The sequence below is a fragment of the Sapajus apella genome, unplaced genomic scaffold, assembly GCF_009761245.1.
Source record: "Sapajus apella isolate SASKATOON/1434 unplaced genomic scaffold, GSC_monkey_1.0 scaffold37, whole genome shotgun sequence".
Classification (NCBI taxonomy): domain Eukaryota; kingdom Metazoa; phylum Chordata; class Mammalia; order Primates; family Cebidae; genus Sapajus; species Sapajus apella.
Window position 1 is genome coordinate 20,261,565 of NW_022436977.1, and position 20,054 is coordinate 20,281,618.

Sequence of the window (20,054 nt, forward strand, 5' to 3'; positions counted from 1 at the left end):
TCACAAGTTAAATACTTCCCTTCATGAATTTCCTTTTGTGCTCCCAAGTCCATACCCTCTTCTATGATCCCGTTTTCCACATTTCCTGGAAGTCTGGCTGAATTTTTTTTTTTTTTTTTTAAAAAAAAAAAGGTCACTCACCTCCATGAAGCTTCAGGCCACCGGGGGCAAAGGCAGGCACTTGGATCAGAGCTCAGTGGGCCCAGGATGACTGCAGACCAGGAGTCAGGGACCGGTTAGTTTTCAAGGAATGGGCTCAGAGCATGACGAAAGGAAGAAAAGTTCAGGAGCTGGAGAGAAGTGGCAAGGCCAGAGTGAGGTCTGGCAGATTCCGTGACAGTTTGTCAGTTGCTTTGATCATCATTTGCTTAAGAGAAAGAGAAGCCCCCATTAGAATACCCTACCTGCACAACTTTTCTTTTGGAGGGGAAGGGGGCAGCTCATTTAGATTCGAGTTGGTAATCTAACCTTACAGCTCATAGCTCCCCATTTCTGGACTGGGGATGCTCTGTGAAAGAGGAAATAAACATCAGCAGCAGCCTACATTAAGCCTAACTCATGAAAAATAACAACCTCACCCGTGCTCATGATCCCATCAGAGCATCAAGACACCAGCTGAGTGGCTTTAATAGAGAGGTAGTTCACCCCTCATATTCCAGTGAAGCAGCCTTGACTTTATCTCTGAGACAATAACACAGGGTGGAAAACACCAGGCCCTGAGAAAGCAGGATGAGAAAAGTTTCACTTCATACAGCTTTCTTCAGCTGTTTTAGCTCACAGAGAGACATACCAATACTGTGCTCCTGAGTGACTTATAAAGAGTCACCACTGTTTATAAATCTTTCTTACAGTAATTCCTCTAACTTAATATGATTTCTTGAACATCTAGCTCCTGCCTAGCTACCTGGCCTTAATGACCACAGTTCTTTCTCCGGTGTTTGGGATTGTCCAAATATGTCACACGTCTGCGGCTTTGCACATGTTATCCCTTCGGCTGGGAGTTTCCCTTCCCCACACCTACGTCATTATCTCTTTACTAAACTCTTCCCTACCCACCCCCTCATCCCCAGACCAAGCTTTACCCACTTCCCTGTCTCTTGTAGAAAATATTTTGCTGGCTCTATACCAGAGGTTTCCAACCTCAGACCTATTGATATTTTGGGACTGCTAAGTCTTTAAGTCACAGGAGCCGTCCTGCGAATTTTAGGATATTTAGCAGTATCCCCGGCGCTTACACACTAGATGCCAGTAGCCACCCCCTCCCTCTCCAGTCATAGCAAAATGTCTCCAGACATTGCCAAATGTCTCCTGGGGGCAGGAGATGGAATCACTCCCTAGTTGAGAAACACAGCTTTCTTCCTTCCTTCCTTCCTTTCTTCCTTTTTTCTCTTTGTCTTTTTCTCTCACTTGCTCTCTCTCACTCTTTCTCTCTTCCTTTCTCTTTCTCTTTCCTTCCTTCCTTCTTCCTTCCTTTCTTTCTTCTTTCTTTTCTTTCTTTCTGACAGGTTCTCACTACGTTGCCCAGACTGATCTCAAATGCCTGACACCTTGGCCTCCCAAAGCACTACGATTACAGGCGTAAGCAACACCATGCCTGGCCCAGCTTTAAGCATTTCTATAGCACCCTAGATCTTTGTGCATGTGGCCTTAACAGAGTGTATTCTAATTGTTTGATTGCATGTCTGCCCCTCCACCAAGTTGTGAACAACCACAAGGTAGTACTGTATCTTGCTCACTTTTACAGTACATGGCATTTGTTGGATCAAAACCTTTGTCAAATAAGTGTCTATGAAATGCTGGTGATCACTTAGTCAAAAAAATTAATTTTGTTTCATCTTGCTTATTTTTGTTGTTAGCTAAAACATTTGATAATGCTTAGTATAGATGACTTTACTAAAGCCTGACACCTGCACATTCTTGAACCTTTACCCTAGGGGTAAGAGTACTGGTACTGGCCTAGAAGATGAAAGTATTGTCTTTCACCAGAGCACTGAGTAGCCTCAGCTAAGACATTTAACTCCTATGGGTATCAATTCCTCCTTCTTTAAAATGTGAATTCCTAAGACCCCTTCCATCTCCAGAAGCCTATGATTCCAAATCCTATGTAGCAAGAGGTTTCGATCTTCACAAAGAGTGCTTCAAGTCTTTTTTTCACCATCTAAAGACAGTGTTCAGGCCTGGTGGCTCACATCTGTAATGTCAGCACTTTGGGAGGCCAAGGCAGAAGGATCACTTGAGCCCAGGAGTTCAAGACCAGCCTGGGCAAGATGGCAAGACCCTGTCCCTACAAAAAATTTAAAAATTAGCCAGGCATGTTAGCTAATTTTTCACTCAGGAGGCTGAGGTGGGAGGATCATTTGCACCCAGGAAGTCGAGGCTGCAGTAAGCCATGATCACACCCCTATACTCCAGCCTGGTTGACAGAATAAGACCTTGTCTCAAAGAAAATAAATAAATAAACTCCATTGCTGTAAATGAGACCCAGAGTAATGGTTAATTGTATGTCCACCTGACTACTATACCCAGTATAAGGGTTGCTTAAGCAAGAATGAGATTTCTCTCTTAAGTAAAAGTCCAAACTTCTATAGTGGCTCTAGTTTGCAAAGTTGTCAGTTTCCCAAATTCCTTCTTTCTACTTTGTTAACTTAGAACTCACAAGATCCACAAATTTTAGAGGAAACTTTATTTCTTATAAAGAGTTAAAGGCCTGCAAGGTGGCTGTCCCACAGGCCAGGAAGCACGATCTCTGGCAAAGACCAGAGACAGGCACTTCAAAAGAGAAGAGATTGGTATACGAACTTGATGCTTAACATATTGACTAAACATACATATTCAGCAGGTTACAGGAGAAGCTATGAATAATCTGGAAGGTCATCCTGACTCATGCTTATTGAACAAACATGCATGTAACATACAACCCATGTTCATTTTGAGGTAGAGACTTAACCACTTTGAGGTGGTTTTTTGTTGCTGTTTTCTGAAACAAAGGCAGGAGTGCAGTGGCGCCACCTCAGCTCACTGCAACCTCTGCCTCCTGGGTTCAAACGATTTTCCTTCCTCAGCTTCCCAAGTAGCTGGGATTACAGGAATGCACAACCACACTCAGCCAATTTTTGTATTTTTAGTAGAGATGTGGTTTTGTCATGTTGATCAAGCTGGTCTCAAACTTCTGACCTCAAGTGATTCACCCACCTCAGCCTCCCAAAGTGCTGGGATTTACAGGCGTGAGCCACTTTGCCCAGCCTAAAGTGGAGACTTAACTTTTAAATGCATTGCAGTTAGGCCCTATAAGTCAAAATGCCTTTTCAGGACAGGAAGGCACAAGAATGCTTAGCCCATGTAAACTGGCCAGAACCAGCCCATAGTCAATGGTTTTTTTATCAAGAGAAAGTTACTGAAATCAGCCTCTTTTATGGCTGGTGGAATGGGAATGGAGGGCCATTAGTCAGCAACTGGTGGAGCTGCAAGTTGTTTTAATATTACTTATCTCAAGGCTGGTGCTTGTTTAGCTGCTAATGAAAAACAAAAAGCAAGCTGGGCAGAACTCCATCTCAATAAATAAATAAATAGAAAAATTTGTGGCACTGAGAACATAGTTTATTCTTTAAGTGTAGGAGTGCATGACATAGCACTTGCCTGGCATGGCATTAGGTCTTACAAATAATTTGTTATTGCCACAAAGAGTCTGTTCTGTCAGCCTTATAACCTTTATTTTGACATTAATGCTGGTCAGTTGTTGTGTCTAAACCATAAAAGAGAGGAGGGGTATAATGAAGCATGTCTGACCCCCTGACCCTGTCATGGCCAGGAACTCAGTTTTAAGGTTTTTCTGGGGTCACTTTGGTCAGGAGGTGTTCCATTCAGTCGATTAGGGAGCTTAGGATTTTATTTTTAGTTTACAACTGGCTTCACCATCTCTATGGTGTTGTCTTTGTGTGGTCCAAAATGCCCACATGTAGCTAACTAAAAATTGATGGCTCTTAAAAAAGAAAGGGAAAATTGCTTTAAGGACAACCCCATTATCTGGCACTCTGGCAACCAAAGTCCCTCCCTGAAGCATAAAACCAAAGGAAACAAAGCAGTCTCAGAACGTATGAGAAATGAAAGTTTTTTATGTACTGCAGATAGCAATTTTTAAAATCAATCTTTTTAAGCTCAGAGCATTGGATGCCAACAACCCATAGTTCCTGCACAAAGACATGAAAAAAAATCCAGGCACAGGATCCATCTGTCTTGAGCAATAAGGCACACCTTATATATAAATGCAGTGATATTGATGGAGGCCGATTTTTTTCAAACTAGCTGGGCACATTTTAGTATATTTAAAGGAAGTGCAGAGGTACCAACTACAGATGTGGCCACATTCTGTAGAGTATATGTGTTGTCTACTAAGTTCAATCTCTGAGTATCCATCTATGCAAACTTGACACTGAATATAACCAGGTTGTGTATTACCAAAAAAAATTTTTTTGCAGGGAACTACGGTGGGCACTGTTGGTTACACATACATCTCTGTCCCTCATCAATCCCTTCTCATCAGTGTTTACTGCACAACTGCCAGTTTAGCCTTGGAGTGACCTTGTGTTTGCTCTTGGCCTCCTCCTTTGTTCAATAATCACAACAGAGTCATGGTGAGTTAGGTCAATCCCTACAGGTTCTAGAGATTCACAGGTGAGTTCAACTACTTCATCACTTTCCCCAAGTTCTGTCAGTTCTGCATCCAAGGCTATGTCAGGAGTTGGGCCTCCTTCTCTGATTATAGGGAATGCTCAGCATTTACCATACTGTCACAGCTTATTATAGTATTCCATTTTGCTTTTTGGATTCAGTCTTAGAGAAGGAAGTGATCTGTGCCAAGGTTTAAAGCAAATATTAAAAGCCCTCAGGCCGGGCGCGGTGGCTCAAGCCTGTAATCCCAGCACTTTGGGAGGCCGAGGCGGGTGGATCACGAGGTCAAGAGATCGAGACCATCCTGGTCAACATGGTGAAACCCCGTCTCTACTAAAAATACAAAAAATTAGCTGGGCATGGTGGTGCGTGCCTGTAATCCCAGCTACTCAGGAGGCTGAGGCGAGAATTGCCTGAACCCAGGAGACGGAGGTTGTGGTGAGCCGAGATCGTGCCATTGCACTCCAGCCTGGGTAACATGAGTGAAACTCCGTCTCAAAAAAAAAAAGCCCTCAATGTCTCACTGCTGTTGTTCAGTGACTCTCTTACTTATATAAGCATTTAGATTTCCCAGCATATTTCAACTCTTATTCTGGTTCCCGTCCTGTCTTCACTTCCACAACTGCTGTGCTCCCACAAGGAGTGGATCTTCTGGGAGCCACTTCTAAGATAGTTCAATATGAATTTTTAACTGAAAAAAAATGAGAGAAAAATTAAGCTTTAGTAATGTCTAAATCAAGACTGATAATAGCATATGTATAAAATGTGTAGCTATATATAGAAAACATATACCAAAAATTTTTTATAGTTATGCATGTGAACAAAATTTGGAGACCACTGCTCTTGAAACTGAGGGCCCCTCCCCTGTCACTTTTGGGCATGTGACCTGATGGTAGTCGGGAGGAGGAATCCAAGGGGCACTTACATGAAGAGAAGCACAATATTGTTACTGCTTCATCTAAGAGCTTTTTTTTTTTTTTTTTTTTTTGAGAAAGAGCCTCATTCTGTCACCCAGGCTGGAGTGCAATGGCACAATCTTGGCTCACTGCAACCTCTGCCTCCTGGGATTCAAGCAATTCTTATGCCTCAGCCTCCTACATAGCTGGAATTACAGGTACATGCCACCACACTTGGCTAATTTTTGTATTTTTAGTAGAGACAGGGTTTTACCATGTTGGCCAGGCTGGTATCAAACTCCTAACCTCAAGTGATCCACCCACCTAGGCCTCCCAAAGTGTTGGGATTACAAGCATGAGCCACCATGCTTGGCCCACTCACTCAATTTTTATAAAGTAAAAATGGGACACCAAAAAACTCTTTACACACTCTTAACAGCAAATAAGAAATAAACCATTTAATCTCCTTGCAGGTTCATCTTGCCCAGGGTTTTCTTTCTAATAAAGGCAACAAATAGACTTTTGAAAAATTTATCCCAGATTGTCTTCTAGGAAAGAGAAGACAGAGTTTGAGCATTAGCCATAGAGAGGATTGGTTTAACTCTGTGACTTTTGGATATGTGACCTAGAAGTTGTCAAAATAACAGCAAGTAAGTCTTTTAAAAAATTAATTAGTTTATAATCTAAAAATAATGTATCATTAGTCATTAGGGAGATTCAAATCAAAACCATAAAGAGGTACCATTTCATATTCACTAGAATGATTATTAAAATGAAATTTTAAAAAAGAGGCCAGGCACGGTGGCTCACACCTGTAATCCCAGCACTCTGGGAGACTGAGGCGGGCAGATTACCTCAGGTCGGGAGTTTGAGACCAGCTTGACCAACATGGAGAAACCCCATATCTACTAAAAATACAAAATTAGTCAAGCATGGTGGTGCATGCCTGTAATCCCAGCTACTTGGGAGGCTGAGGCAGGAGAATTGCTTGAACCTGGGAGGTGGAGGTTGCAGTGAGCCAAGATCACGCCATTGCGCTCCAGCCTGGACAACAAGAGCAAAATTCTGTCTCAAAAAATAATAATAATTGTTGGTGAGGATGTAGAAAAGTGGAACTCTCATATGCAATGGTACATTCAGCTTTGGAAAACAGTCTAGTAGTTCCTCAGAAGATTAAACATAGAGTTACCATGTCATCCAGCAATTCCATTCCTATATATATACTCAAGAGAACTGAAAACCTATGTCCACACCAAAAACTTATACATGAATATTGGTGATAACATTTTATTCTCAATAGCCAAAAAGTGGAAACAACCCAAACACCCATTAATTAATAATGGATAAACAAAACTTTGTATATCTATATGGTAGAGTATTATTCATCAATAAAAAGAAATGAAGAGCTGATCCTTGCTACAATATGATGACCTCTGAAAACAGAAGCCAGTTCCAAAAACCACATATTTTGTTTCTGTTTCTATAAAGTACTAAGAATAGGCAAACCCATAGAGACAGAAAGATTGGTAGCTTCCTAGGACTGGGGATTTGGGAGAAATGGGAGTGACACCTAACCAGTACATGATTTATTTTGGGGGTGATGGTTATACAACCCTGTGAATATGCTAAAACCCACTGAAATGTACACTTTAAATGTGTTAATTGTATGGTTTGTGAGCTATATCTCAATAAACAAAGATGCAAGCTGCCAGAAATGTTACACAATACAATAGGACGCAAACTGGATTTAGATCTTTAGATCGGCAAACCCTAGAACCTAATGAGGAAATGAGAAGCCCAGCAGGAAAATGGGCGGAGCCCAGAGAAGGGCTTCTTGCTCTGCGCTACCCTTCAGGCACCGGCCTACTTACCCAGGTGGTACTTCTGTTGGGCCGCACACACACCTGCCTCTCCCCGGATCGCTATTCTCGACTATTTGCATTTTGCTACCAGCCTGACCCTACTTTTTCCGGCTCTGCCCAGGAAAGAGAGCCCTCGGAATGAAGCTGGGCAGCCCCAGAAGGCAGTGCCCATCCAGCTCCACTCTTGCACCCAGCGGCACTTCAATTACCTACTTATGCTGTCTCTTCCACCCAGCCCTACCCGGTAGTTATTCAAGGACTAGAGAGCAGGAAGCGTGCACTCCAAGAGTGCGCGCCTTTCCCGGCCCTCCGTGGCTTCCCAGTCCTGGACAGAGACCCGAGCGAGCCGAAAGCGCGTGCCCGGCTACGTTGATCTGGGAAGAAGGACCGGACGGTCACAGGCGAGGGAGGACAGCTGGAGAGAGACAGAGACAAGGGGGTGGGAGTACAGGCGCCCACAGAGCAGAGCCTAAGGTCACCAAGAGGGGCGTCAGGGTCCAAACTCCCACAGCTGCATGGGCTAAAGCACTAGTTTGTCACCCTTTTAATCCATTTTTGCAGTTTCCGAACTGCCCAATCAAAATTCGAGCCCAGGGTCGCTTGTCACCGGTCTCTGGGCAAAAAGCGCTGTTTTAGATTAGAAATCGGGACTTTCCGGTCCTGGTTTCTCTTTCTTCAAAGCCAGCTGCTTTCCGAGAAATGGGAAGGGCTGGGTTGCTTCCCCCGCCCCACCCCTGCAGTACTTAGATCAGCAACTTCCCATTCTCCAAACAAGTGATTCGCAGTGGTTTTTGCAAGGAAGTCACTTGGAGTATTTATTAAGAGGCTGAGGGCCAGAAGTCCCAGTCTATTTACAAGTACATTTAATATATGAAAAAGCAGCTGGATGCGGCGGCTCACGCCCGTAATCCCAGCACTTTCGGAGGCCGCGGCTGGGGGAATCACTTGAGATCAGGTGATCGAGATCAGCCTGGCCAACATGGTGAAACCCCGTCTCTACTAAAATTACAAAAATTAGCCGGGCGTGGGGGTGCCTGCCTGTAATCCCAGCTGCTCCAGAGGCTGAGGCAGGAGAATCGCTTGTACCCAGGAGGTGGCGGTTGCAGTGAGCCAAGGTCATGCCACTTCATTCCAGTCTGAGCAACAGAGACTCCCTCAGGGAAAAACAAAAACAAAAAAACCCTGCATATAATCTGGGTTTACAAGCACATGTAAAAAAAACATGTTTTATATTTTTCGAATATTTTATTTCTTATTATCTACTACCTCCGGCTCATATACACTAAATTTTCCAGGAATATAACTACCAGGCAATTCAAAGGAAGATGTATGTTGGTTTTTTGTTTTTGGAATTTAGAGATTTTCACCATTTCAGAAAATCACGCCAGAACCAGCAATACCATATCTGAATCTGAGCCACCAATACATGCTGCTGAGTCTTCCATGCTGCTGGTTCGCAGAGATCCTGGGCAGTTGCAAGTGTCTGGCACTTCTTTATACCAGCAGTGCAGCCAGCCTAGTGCATTCACAAGCTAAATTACTTAATTTTCATAATCATATTAATAAAAGAATCACCACAAAACAATTGTTATAAAAAGGGGTTATTGGGGAAAAGGAGGCTGCTGAATACGATTGGAATTGAAACCTCTAATCTACACTGAAATCCTGAGGACTATATCCACCTCAGTCTGCCAAGCCTGAGCTTGTATACTGAGTTCCTAGAAATCTGTCAAATAAGGCTCCATTACACAAATGACTTGCTTACGGCACCATTGCTAGGACTCTTCATTCTCTTAACCTTTCCTGGCCTCAGTTAAAAAAAAAAAAAAAAAAAAAACTTTCATTCTCAAAAACCCTGATGCTGCCAAAAAAGAGCTCTACCTGTAAGGCCTAACTTTGGAGGAACTGTCCAGATGAGTCAGGACCATCTTGATATCTAAAGCCCTTTGGGGAAAGGAATTCTTCCGTAGTTTCTTCTTTCACCAGATCAGTGCCAAGAAGTTTTCTGCTGTACAAAATAAGTATCCCTAATCGAATAACCTGAAATCCTAAATGCTCCAACAGCTCAAACTTTTTGAATGTCAACATGATGCTCAAAAGAAAGGGTCATTGGAGCATTTTGGATTTCACATTTTCACATTAAAGATGCTCAACTGGTAATTATAATGCAAAAATTTCAAAATCCGAAAAAATCCAAAATTTAAAACCCTTCTGGTACCAGGCTTTTCAGATAAGGGATACTCAACCTGTATCTCCCTGCTGTGATAATTTGCTCTAATGAGCTGTGAAAATAAGGAACGACTGGAAGTAAAAGCAGTTGCCTAGAGTCTTGCATCTTACCGAGCCCTTCTCATTGCCATCCCCTTCTCAGAACAACCCTAAGAGTGCCTGGCACGAAGTAGACACTCCATATTTATTTAACAAATGACTTAAGTGAATAAATAAGTACATTTTATGATATAGGAATAATTATCCCACTTTATGGATATGGCGACAAAGGGTCAAGTCAGCAATGTGACTCTTTTTCAATTCCTTTTGTGGAATTAGGATTCAAACTCAGGTCTGAGTCCAATGTCATACACACTTTAATACTATCCCCTTAGAAACTCTGAACTTGTAACGGGAGTTTGGGGATGCATGTGTTATGGGCCCAGCAGAGGATGTTAACAGGAAACATGACTCACCCAGATCTGGCTTTTTGAGCCAGTCCTCAGCTTCTGCACAGTTTGCTGCTAACAGCTAGCATCTGCGGATTACCCTCAGTCCTGCGGATTACTCTCAGACACTGGAGGGAACTGGAAGTATCTGGGGGTTTTATGTCTCACCTCATTCCACAATCCTGGATAGCCAAAGACAGGCAGATGTAGAGCACCAAAGCCCAGCTCCTTTGTGTTTGAGGCAGGAAAAACTCCAAGGTGTGTTCTTTGTTCTAGAGCTTCCCATGTGATCAGGCTGACTGTAGGACTTCTGAAATCACGCTCTTGCTTGGCTTCTTTCCATTCCCTGTCCTTCATCCCCCACTCCTTTGCTGTTTTTTTCCTAGGAGCCCCCCACCCTTTTTTTTTTTTTTGAGACGGAGTTTCACTCTTCTTGCCCAGGCAGGAGTGCAATGGAGCAATCTCAAGGAGTCCTTTCTTAATAAGTCATTTACATCCAAATCTTTGGCTCAGTGCCTGCTTTTGCAAGACCCCACCTAAGACTCTCACTGATTCTTCAGATTATTAAAATGGCATACACACTTGTAGACAGCTAAGGATTCTGTCTTAGTCTTTCTATTGCTATAACAGAATACCTGAGACCAGATAATATACAAGAAAAGAAGCCAGATGCAGTGGCTCATGCTTGTAATCTCATCTTTTGGGGAGGCCGAGGCTAGAGGATCACTTGAGGCCAGAAGTTTGAGACCAGCCTTGGCAACATAGTGAGAACCTGTCTCTACAAAAAGTTTTTTAAAATTAGATATACATGATGATGCATATCTGTAATCCCAGCTACTCAGGATGCTGAGGCAGGAGGATCACTTGACCCCAAGAGTTTGAGGCTGCAGTGGCACAATGACAGAGCAAGATCCTATCTCAAAAAAAAAAGAAAGAAAGAAAAATCTATTTCTTACAGTTCTGGAGGAGGCTGAGAAGTTCAACGCTCAGGGGTTGTATCTAGTTTGCTTTGGGTGAGGGCCTTGTGCCTCAAAACATGGCTAAAGATATCAGATAAAGGCTAGAGGCACCACAACATGGCTAAAGATAAAGGTCGAGAGGGGCACAAGAGATAGAATGAAACTGCCTTTTATAACAGACTTACTCTCAGGATAACCCATTAATCCATTAATGAAGAAGCCCTCATGACCCAGTCACCTCCTAAAGGCCCTGCTTCTTAATACTGTTATATTGAGGATTAACTTTCTTTTCTATTTTTTAATTTATTTTGGATGGATGGAGAGAGAGAGACAGGAGGGAGGAGAGAGAGAGAGAAGAGACAGAGAGAAGAGAGAGAGAAAGAGTCTCCTATTATTGCCCAGACTGCTCTTAACTCCTCCTGGGCTCAAGCAATCCTCCCGCCTCCGCCTTCCAAGTAGCTGTGACTACAGGTGTGTGCCACCACACCCAGCTAATTTTTGTTTGTTTGTTTTCGTAGAGAGGAGGCCTCGCTATGTTGCCCAGGCTGGTCTCAAACTCCTGGGCTCAGGCAATCCTCCAGTCTCAGCCTCCCAAAATGCTGGGATTAGAGGCGTGAGCCACTGTGCCCAGCCAGAATTAAGTTTCTATATGAATTTCAGAGGGGACAAACATTCAAACCATAATAAATAACTAGAAAACCACTTAAACTATGCTATGTCATTTAGTGGCAGCAAAAGTCCTCTCTGTTTTTCTGAGTGAAAACACTAAAAAGAGGAAGTGGTTCATGGGGGAGGGGAAGCCTGCACATCATTGCAGGCTTCATTTGGGCTGGTGTGTCTTACCAAAGACATAGATACCACCTCAGTTTCTTAGACTTTTTAATCATCTATGTTGTAGAGGACCAAAGATGTCTAATCATTGCATCCAACTAATGACAGGAGAATTATAGAGTTTAATGCATAGTAAGTGCTTAATATAAGCTCGACTGTTATTTTCAATTGTATTTACCAGTTTTTTTTTCTATTAGCCCTTCTTGTAACTCTGCAAAGTACCAGAATAATTTCTATGCACAAACTTTTCAATAAAGGTACTCACAGATACTTTATTATTTATTTTAAGACATCTAGAACCCAGTCTTCAGTTTTTTCCTACAGGTCTAGGCTCCAGGCAAAGACAATATCAATTTTTGCCCCTAAAACTTTGATGGCTGTATTCATAGACAAAATATTTATTTTATTAAAGGAAGAGGCTGTATGCGGTGGCTCTGTAATCCCAGCACTTTGAGAGGTCAAGACTGGAGGATCACTGGAACCCAGGAGTCCAAGATCAGCCAGGGCAACATAGTGAGACCCCCATCTCTACAAAAAAAATACAAAAAAATTAGCCAAGCATGGGTGGTACGCACCTGTGGTCTCAGATACTTGCGAGGCTGAGATGAGAGGATTGCTTGAGTCCAAGAGGTTAAGGCTGCAGTGAGCCAAGATTGTGCCACTGCACACAAGCCTGGATAACAGGGTGATACCCTGTCTCAAAAAAGAAAAGAAAGAGCTTGAGTTTTACTTCAAGGGTTTACAACACACTAATGACAAGTAAAAAGCAACAGCCCCAAAATACTGTGAAAGTGGTTGTTAACAAAACTATAAAAGACATGTCCATTTATGACATATTTTCCTTAGGTATCATGAAAAAAGTAAGATATAAAAATTGTTATTTAACAATAACCACTTTTTTTAATAACAATAACCACTTTTTTAAAGGAGGATACAGTTAACCTTTGAACAACACAGGTTTGGGGTGCAAGTGAAGTGTCGTGATCTCTGCTCACTGTGGCCTCAACCTCCTGGGTTCAAGTGATGCAAAAGTCCCCCCCCCTTTTTTGGAGACAATGTCTTGCTCTGTTGCCCAGGCTCGAGTGCAGTGACACGAACTCCCCTCACTGCAACCTCTGCCTCCTGGGTTCAAGAGATTCTTCTGCCTCGGCCTCCTGAGTAGCTGGGATTATAGGCATGCACCACCATACCCAGCTTATTTTTGTATTTTTATTAGAGTTGGAGTTTCACCGTGTTAGCCACGCTGGTCTAAAACTCCTGACCTCAGATGATCTGCCTGCCTCGGCCTCCCAAAGTTCTAGGATTACAGGCGTAAGCCACCATGCCTGGCCAAGGGTCCACTTTTACGTGGATTTTCTTCCACCTCTGCCACCCCAAGACAATAAGACCAACCCCTTCTCTTCCTCCTCCTCCTGGCCTATTCAATGTGAAGATGATGAGAATGAAGATCTTTATGAGGATCCACTGCCACTTAATGAATAGTAAATATATTTTCTTTCTTATGATTTTCTTAAAAACATTTGTTTCTCTCTAGCTTACTTTATTGTCAGAATACAGTATATATTCTATATATAACAAAATATGTGTTAATTAACTGTTTATGTTACTGATAGGGGGCTTTCAGTCAGCAATAGGCTATTAGTAGTTAAGTTTTTTTTTTCTTTTTATTAATTTCACTATCTCCAGTAATGGCTATAAGCAAAGTTGTTGAGTTTTTGAGGCATCAAAGGTTATACTTGGATTTTGACTGCATGGAGAGTTGGCACTTCAAACCCCGTATTGTTCAAGTGTTGAGTATCTAAGGAAATGTAAGGACACCTATTTGATAAAAATTAATTATTAAATTTTAAAATTAAGTATTTAAATTAAAACATTTTAAATAACTTTAACATAAAATAGGGAGTGATGTGTACACACTGAGAACCACCTCTAAATGGTAGAATATAGTAGGGTCCAAAAGATGGTAATTTCCATATTATAAGTGATTACAGGGGTTTACACAATTTTTTCTTTTTTCTTTTCTTTTTTTTTGAGACACAGTCTGTGTCACCCAGGCTTGAGTGCAGTGGCGCCATCTCTGCTCACTGCAACCTCTCCATCTCCCAGGTTCAGGCAATTCTCCTGTGCCTCAGCCTCCCAAGTAGCTAGGATTACAGGCATGCACCACCATGCCTGGCTAACTTTTGTATCATTAGTAGAGACAGGGTTTTGCCATGTTGGCCAGGCTGGTCTGAAACTCCTGTCCTCAGATGACCCACCTACCTCAGCCTTCCAAAGTGCTGGGATTACAGGCATAAGCCTCTGTGCCAGCCGTCATTTTTGATGCTGCTGATGATGATAACTTTTGAACAATTCTAAAATTAATTTTCCAAAACACTATTTTTTAATATATCAATTAGCCAAATAGTTCTTCCAGTGATCAGTTTACCTCAAGCTGACAGCCAGGCTCCATCATCCCTTTCATAACACAGTCTGGGGTGAGACCAGCCTTCTGGCCTGGGGGAGTCAGAAGAGTATTATAGGCTCCATTCTTCTTCTATTTGGCCAGGCCACATAGGTGACAATTGGCTCAGGCACCACATCTTTCAGTCCTTAGAAGGACACAACACCATTCCCACTATTGGCTATGGTTAGCAGCGGTAGGGAAACACCACTGCTTCGGATCTGAGCCTGTCCCACCTCCCCTCCTACCCTACCACTCCCAATCTACCCCAAAATTCCTCTCCTCTCTCCATATGTAGGGCTTCAGAAAAATGCCAACTGAAATGGTTTTTAACAAATTGATTTTCCACAGACTGGTCACCTTTCTCTTCTTTATTTACTCCCCTCGCATGCCTTGGGACAACCATTCAGATATGGCCTTCCATATTTGCTTCTTGTGTGATGCAAATATATAATGCATGTGTTTATATATGGGGGTTCTTTTTTTGTTTTTTTTCTTTTCGAGACAGGGTTTCACTCTGTCCCCAGGCTGAGTGTAGTGGTGGCAATCAGAGCTCACTGTAGCCTTGACATCCTGAGCTGAAGCAATCCTTCTACCTCACCCTCCCAAGTAGCACTACTGTGCCAGGCTAATTTTTTATTTTATTTTGAGACTGGGTCTCACTATGTTGCCCAGGCTTGTCTCAAGCTTCTTAGCTCAAGCAATCCTCCCACCTCAACCTCCAAAAATGCTGGGATTACAGGTGTGAGCCACCACCCCCACCTAGTTTGTTTTTTTTATAAAGTAGCTTCTTATACATATTTTCTAGACACTAATTTTTATTTCAGCAATATAGTATGGGTATTCTTCCATGTTAGTGTGTAAGATCTAGTTCTTCATTACTGACGTTGGAACTTTTCAGTTTAATTTGCATTGCACAATTATATTTAATAAGCTTGATTTAGCTTCCAGTATTCCTCCTCTTTGCTTGCTCTCTTCTTCTGAAAAGAGGAACTAAGGCATGCTCCAAAGGAACTGTGAAAATTGATCAGACAAACTGGGTCATTTTTGTCTTACTCAACTAAAACAGAGTCAAGAAGCCATGGAGAAGCACTCAGGGCGCAAAACATTGCTCCAAAAATGCAATTTTCTGCAAGCCTGGCAGCTGAAACCACCTGCTATCACCCAAAACCAGTTTTAACTAATGGCTACTGAAACAACCTGCTACAACTCTAAGACTAGTTCTGTTCATTGCCATCATTTACCAGTTAGAACTTGTCAGCTCCTCTAAACCTTACTAGCACCAATGAAATTTCTCAGAACAATATGTACCATTTCCCCACTGTATAAAACCTTTTTGCACTTCAGACACACCAAAGACCAGCCAGTCTGTCTATATTCCCTGAATTCCAGTTCTTTCCTCTCAAATAAAACATTTTATTTTGTTTGTTTGTTTGTTTGTTTGTTTGTTTTTGAGACGGAGTTTTGCTCTTGTTACCCAGGCTGGAGTGCAATGGCGCAATCTCGGCTCACCGCAACCTCCACCTCCTAGGTTCAGGCAATTCTCCTGCCTCAGCCTCCTGAGTAGCTGGGATTACAGGCACGCACCACCATGCCCAGCTAATTTTTTGTATTTTTAGTAGAGACGGGGTTTCACCATGTTGACCAGGATGGTCTCGATCTCTTGACCTCGTGATCCACCCGCCTCGGCCTCCCAAAGTGCTGGGATTACAGGCTTGAGCCACCGCGCCCGGCCTAAATAAAACATTTTAATTTCAGATATTCACCTTTATATTTTGTTTGACTTTGACATCCTGTTACCTTGTACTATCAGCCAGCAGAGCAGCCCCTCACAAAATAGGTCTGTTGAATGAAATGGAATGGAGAGAGCTCTTTATGATTTAACTCAGTGGGTCTCTCAATGTTGGATGTACATTAAAACTAGAGATTTTTTTTTAAATAGCACTATACCTGGGCTCCATACCTAGAGGTTATGATTTAGTTGGCCTGGATGGGAGTCTGGGAGGCTAATGAGGTTTTTGTTGTTATTGTTGTTGTTTTTGAGACGGAGTCTCTGTCACCCAGGCTGGAATGCAATGGCATGATCTCAGCTCTCTGCCTCCCAGGTTCAACCAATTTGCCTGCCTCAGCCTGTTGAGTAGCTGGGATTACAAGCACACACCACTACACCTGGGTAATTTTTGAATTATTAGTAGAGACAGGGTTTCACCATGTTGGCCAGGCTAGTCTTGAACTCCTGACCTCGTGATCCGCCCACCTTGGCCTCCCAAACACTATGCCCAGCCTGGGTTTTGTATATGTGTGTGTGTGTGTGTGTTGTTTGTTTTTTAATACACTCTACATGTAATTTTAGTTTGCAGCCAGGGGAAGAGTTAATGAATGGCCTAGGTAAGTGTGGTATAATATGAAACACATTTGATCTTTGTCCCCAGTTCCTGTCATAAATTCCTAAAACCTTCTGAATGCGCTTTCTGTGGAAAAAAAAGTATTAAGTTCCTAAAACCCTTTGAATTTCCAGAGTGATAGGAGTGTATTTTGTTATTAATAATAAACCTCTTTGATAGTCCTTGAATGAATGCTAATGAGGTTATGCTCATTATAGGATGGGGCCCCTAGATAGCCTCAGGATAGTGTCAGTCACCAGAAAGACCAAGTGATGAGAAGATTAGAGTGTTGGAACTTTCAACCCCAACCATTCACCTCTGGATAAGGTAAAGGGGAGCCGGAGATCAAGTGCTATAAAAACTCTTGAACATCAAAATTTGATGAGCTTCCTGTCTGCTAAATGTGTGGAGGTGCTGGGAGAGCGGCATGCACCTGGAGAGGGCATGGACACTCACCTTCACAACCGCCTACATATAGCCCTATTTATCTCTTCATCTAGCTATTCATCTGTAGCCTTTAATATCTTTTATAATAGATTGGTAAATGTGTTTCCCTGAGTCCTGTGAACTGTTCTAGTGAATTAATAAAAGTCAAAGAGGGAGTCATGGGAGTCCTAGTTTCCAGCTGGTCAGTCAGACGTATAGGTGACAACCTACTATGTGTGATTAACGTCTGAAGTGGAGGGCAGTCTTGTGAGACTGAACCCTAAACCAGTGGGATCTGATGCTATCTCCAGGTAGATCCCATCAGAATTGAATTGAATTATAGGATACCCAGTAGGTGTCCACTGGAGATTGGTGTTGTTAAATTAAGTTTAGCCTAGGCTGGGCGCAGTGACTCATGCCTGTAATCCCAACACTCTGGGAGGCTGGGGCCAGAGGATCACTTGAGACAAGGAGTTTGAGACCAGCCTGGCCAACATGGTGAAACCCCATCTCTACTAAAGATACAAAATTAGCCGGGCATGGTGGCACATGCCACCAGCTACTTGGGAGGCTGAGGCATGAGAATCACTTGAACTCTGGAGGTGGAGGTTGCAATCAGCCAAGATGGTGCCACTGCACTCTAGCCTGGTCAACAAGAGAGAAACTCTGTCTCAAAAAAAGGTTTAGCTTAAAGTTTCCTTTGCTGGGCACAGTGGCTCACACCTGTAATCCCAGCACTTTGGGAGCTGAGGCGAAAGGATTGCTCAAGACCAGGAGTTCATCTCTACTAAAAATTAAAAAAACAAAATTAGCCAGGCATGGTGACATGTACCTGTATTCCCAGCTACTTGGGAGCCTGAGGCGGGAGGATTGCTTGAGGCCAGGAAGTCGACCTAACTGAATGTGTAAACAGACTGTAACTTTTATACCACAGATTCTCAGTCAATCACGGGCAGCCAACTCTTCAAACCTTGTTTAAATGAGGCAAATGCTGAGCTGCAACCAATCCGGCTGTTTCTGCCTCTGACTTCCATTTTCTATACGTCACTTTCCTTGTTCTGTTTCTTTTTTTTTTTGAGACAGAGTTTCCCTCTTGTTACCCAGGCTGGAGTGCAATGGCGCGATCTCGGCTCACCGCAACTTCCGCCTCCTGGGTTCAGGCAATTCTCCTGCCTCAGCCTCCTGAGTAGCTGGGATTACAGGCACGCACCACCATGCCCAGCTAATTTTTTGTATTTTTAGTAGAGACGGGGTTTCACCATGTTGACCAGGATGGTCTCGATCTCTTGACCTCGTGATCCACCCGCCTCGGCCTCCCAAAGTGCTGGGATTACAGGCTTGAGCCACCGCGCCCGGCTTCCTTGTTCTGTTTCTAAATGTTATCCAACCATGTGGCACTCCCAGAGTCGCTTTGAATCTGTTCTGGTTCCTGCAGCTGCCTGGTCTTAGAATCATTTTTGCTGAGTTAAACTCTGTTAAATTTAATCTGTCTAAAGTTTTTCTTCTAATAGAGTGTGGAGGAAAACCCCTAAATATCTGGTTACAGAAGCGTTCTATGTAAGAGTAGAAATTTTAAAACTTTTGTTTTTCTTTCAGAGTATCACCCTCCAATTTGTTCAGCTGAGTTCCTACAAGTCTTCCCCCAGATACCCTTGCTTCACTGTTTGGAATTACCCAAACCTGCCACAAGGCTGTCCTTTCTGGCTCCCAAGCCTGGAAACCTAGGCCCCACCCGCCAATCAAGAGAACCACTACCCACCTACTCTCAGCTCTGGCGAATGCCTTCCCTAACCTCCCTAGTTTTTTGTTGTTGTTCCTTGAACAACATTTCTTTTTTGAACAATTTATTGTTTTTTTAATTCAATTTTTTGAATTGAGACAGGGTCTCACTATGTTGCCCAGGCTGGTCTCAGACTCCTAGGCTCAAGTGATCATCCCACCACAGCCTCCCAAAGTGCTGTGATTACTGACATGAGACACCTCGCCCAGCATGAACAAAATTTCCTATTGCCAAGTTCCTTGCACACTTACCTGTGCTATCAGGACATATTTTAATTATTTGAGTGCCTATCTGTCCCTTTGCTAAACTGAGGAGATTGGGAGCAGTGTTGTGTTTTATTTATCCTGTCAGTACTTAGAACTAGCTAACTCAGATTTTTGGTCAAATAAACAAATGTACACAACTGGCCATCATGTATAAAACTATGCCTTGAAAATTTTAAATATGTTATTTGTCATTCAAAGTATAGTTGTCCCTTTGTATCCAGGGGCTCCACATCTATGGATTCAGCAAACCATGGATCAAAAATATTGGGGGGAAAAAAGGGGATGGTTGTCTTTACCAAACATGTACAGACTTTTTCCTGTCATTATTCCTTGAATAATATAGTATAACAACTATTTACATAGCATTTACGTTATATTAGGTATTGTAAGTAATCTAGAAATGATTTAAAGCATACAGGAGGATGTGCATAGGTTATATGCAAATATTATACCATTTTATACAAGGGACTTAACTATCCATGGATTTTGGTGTCCAAGGGAGGGTCTAGGAACCAATCCCCCATGAATACCAAGGGATGACTATCTATCTATTCCTTGCTAAAATATTAAATCCTTCAGATACTTTTGCTCCCTCTTAGAGTCTGCAAACTCCTCATGACTTGGCCCACAGGAAAGAGCTCTGGCTAAAATATAGAAGGCTGGCCTCCCACTAGACAGCTGTGTCACCCCAACTGTGTCATTTAACTTCATTGAACATCAGATTCCGCATCTGGAAAATGCAGATCATGGAGGCCCCTTACACTATAAGCCAAACTCTATATACAAGGGGTTCACACTTTTTACCAACGGGCACTTGAAGACTGTTTCCATGTTTAAAAATAAAGGTGTAATAGTGTGAGTAAGATATAAGAGACAACACAA

General features: G+C 42.6%; 1 protein-coding gene across 3 annotated transcripts in view; it reads right to left on the bottom strand.

The window, feature by feature from the left end:
• The window catches only part of TRIM69 (tripartite motif containing 69), a 33,086-nt gene extending 22,403 nt beyond the window's left edge, over positions 1 to 10,683 (bottom strand). The window contains exons 1-2 of one of the 3 annotated variants that reach the window (XM_032297609.1): positions 10,252 to 10,683; positions 142 to 367 (exon numbers count right to left, since the gene is read on the bottom strand). In XM_032297609.1, the coding sequence (XP_032153500.1) occupies positions 142 to 147 (6 nt within the window). In that variant the 5' untranslated portion in view covers positions 148 to 367; positions 10,252 to 10,683. Of the gene's footprint in view, positions 1 to 141; positions 1,388 to 10,251 lie in introns of those variants that run through there. The other 2 variants (XM_032297608.1, XM_032297610.1) reach the window with 2 other exon arrangements.
• Between the last annotated feature and the right edge of the window lie 9,371 nt (positions 10,684 to 20,054).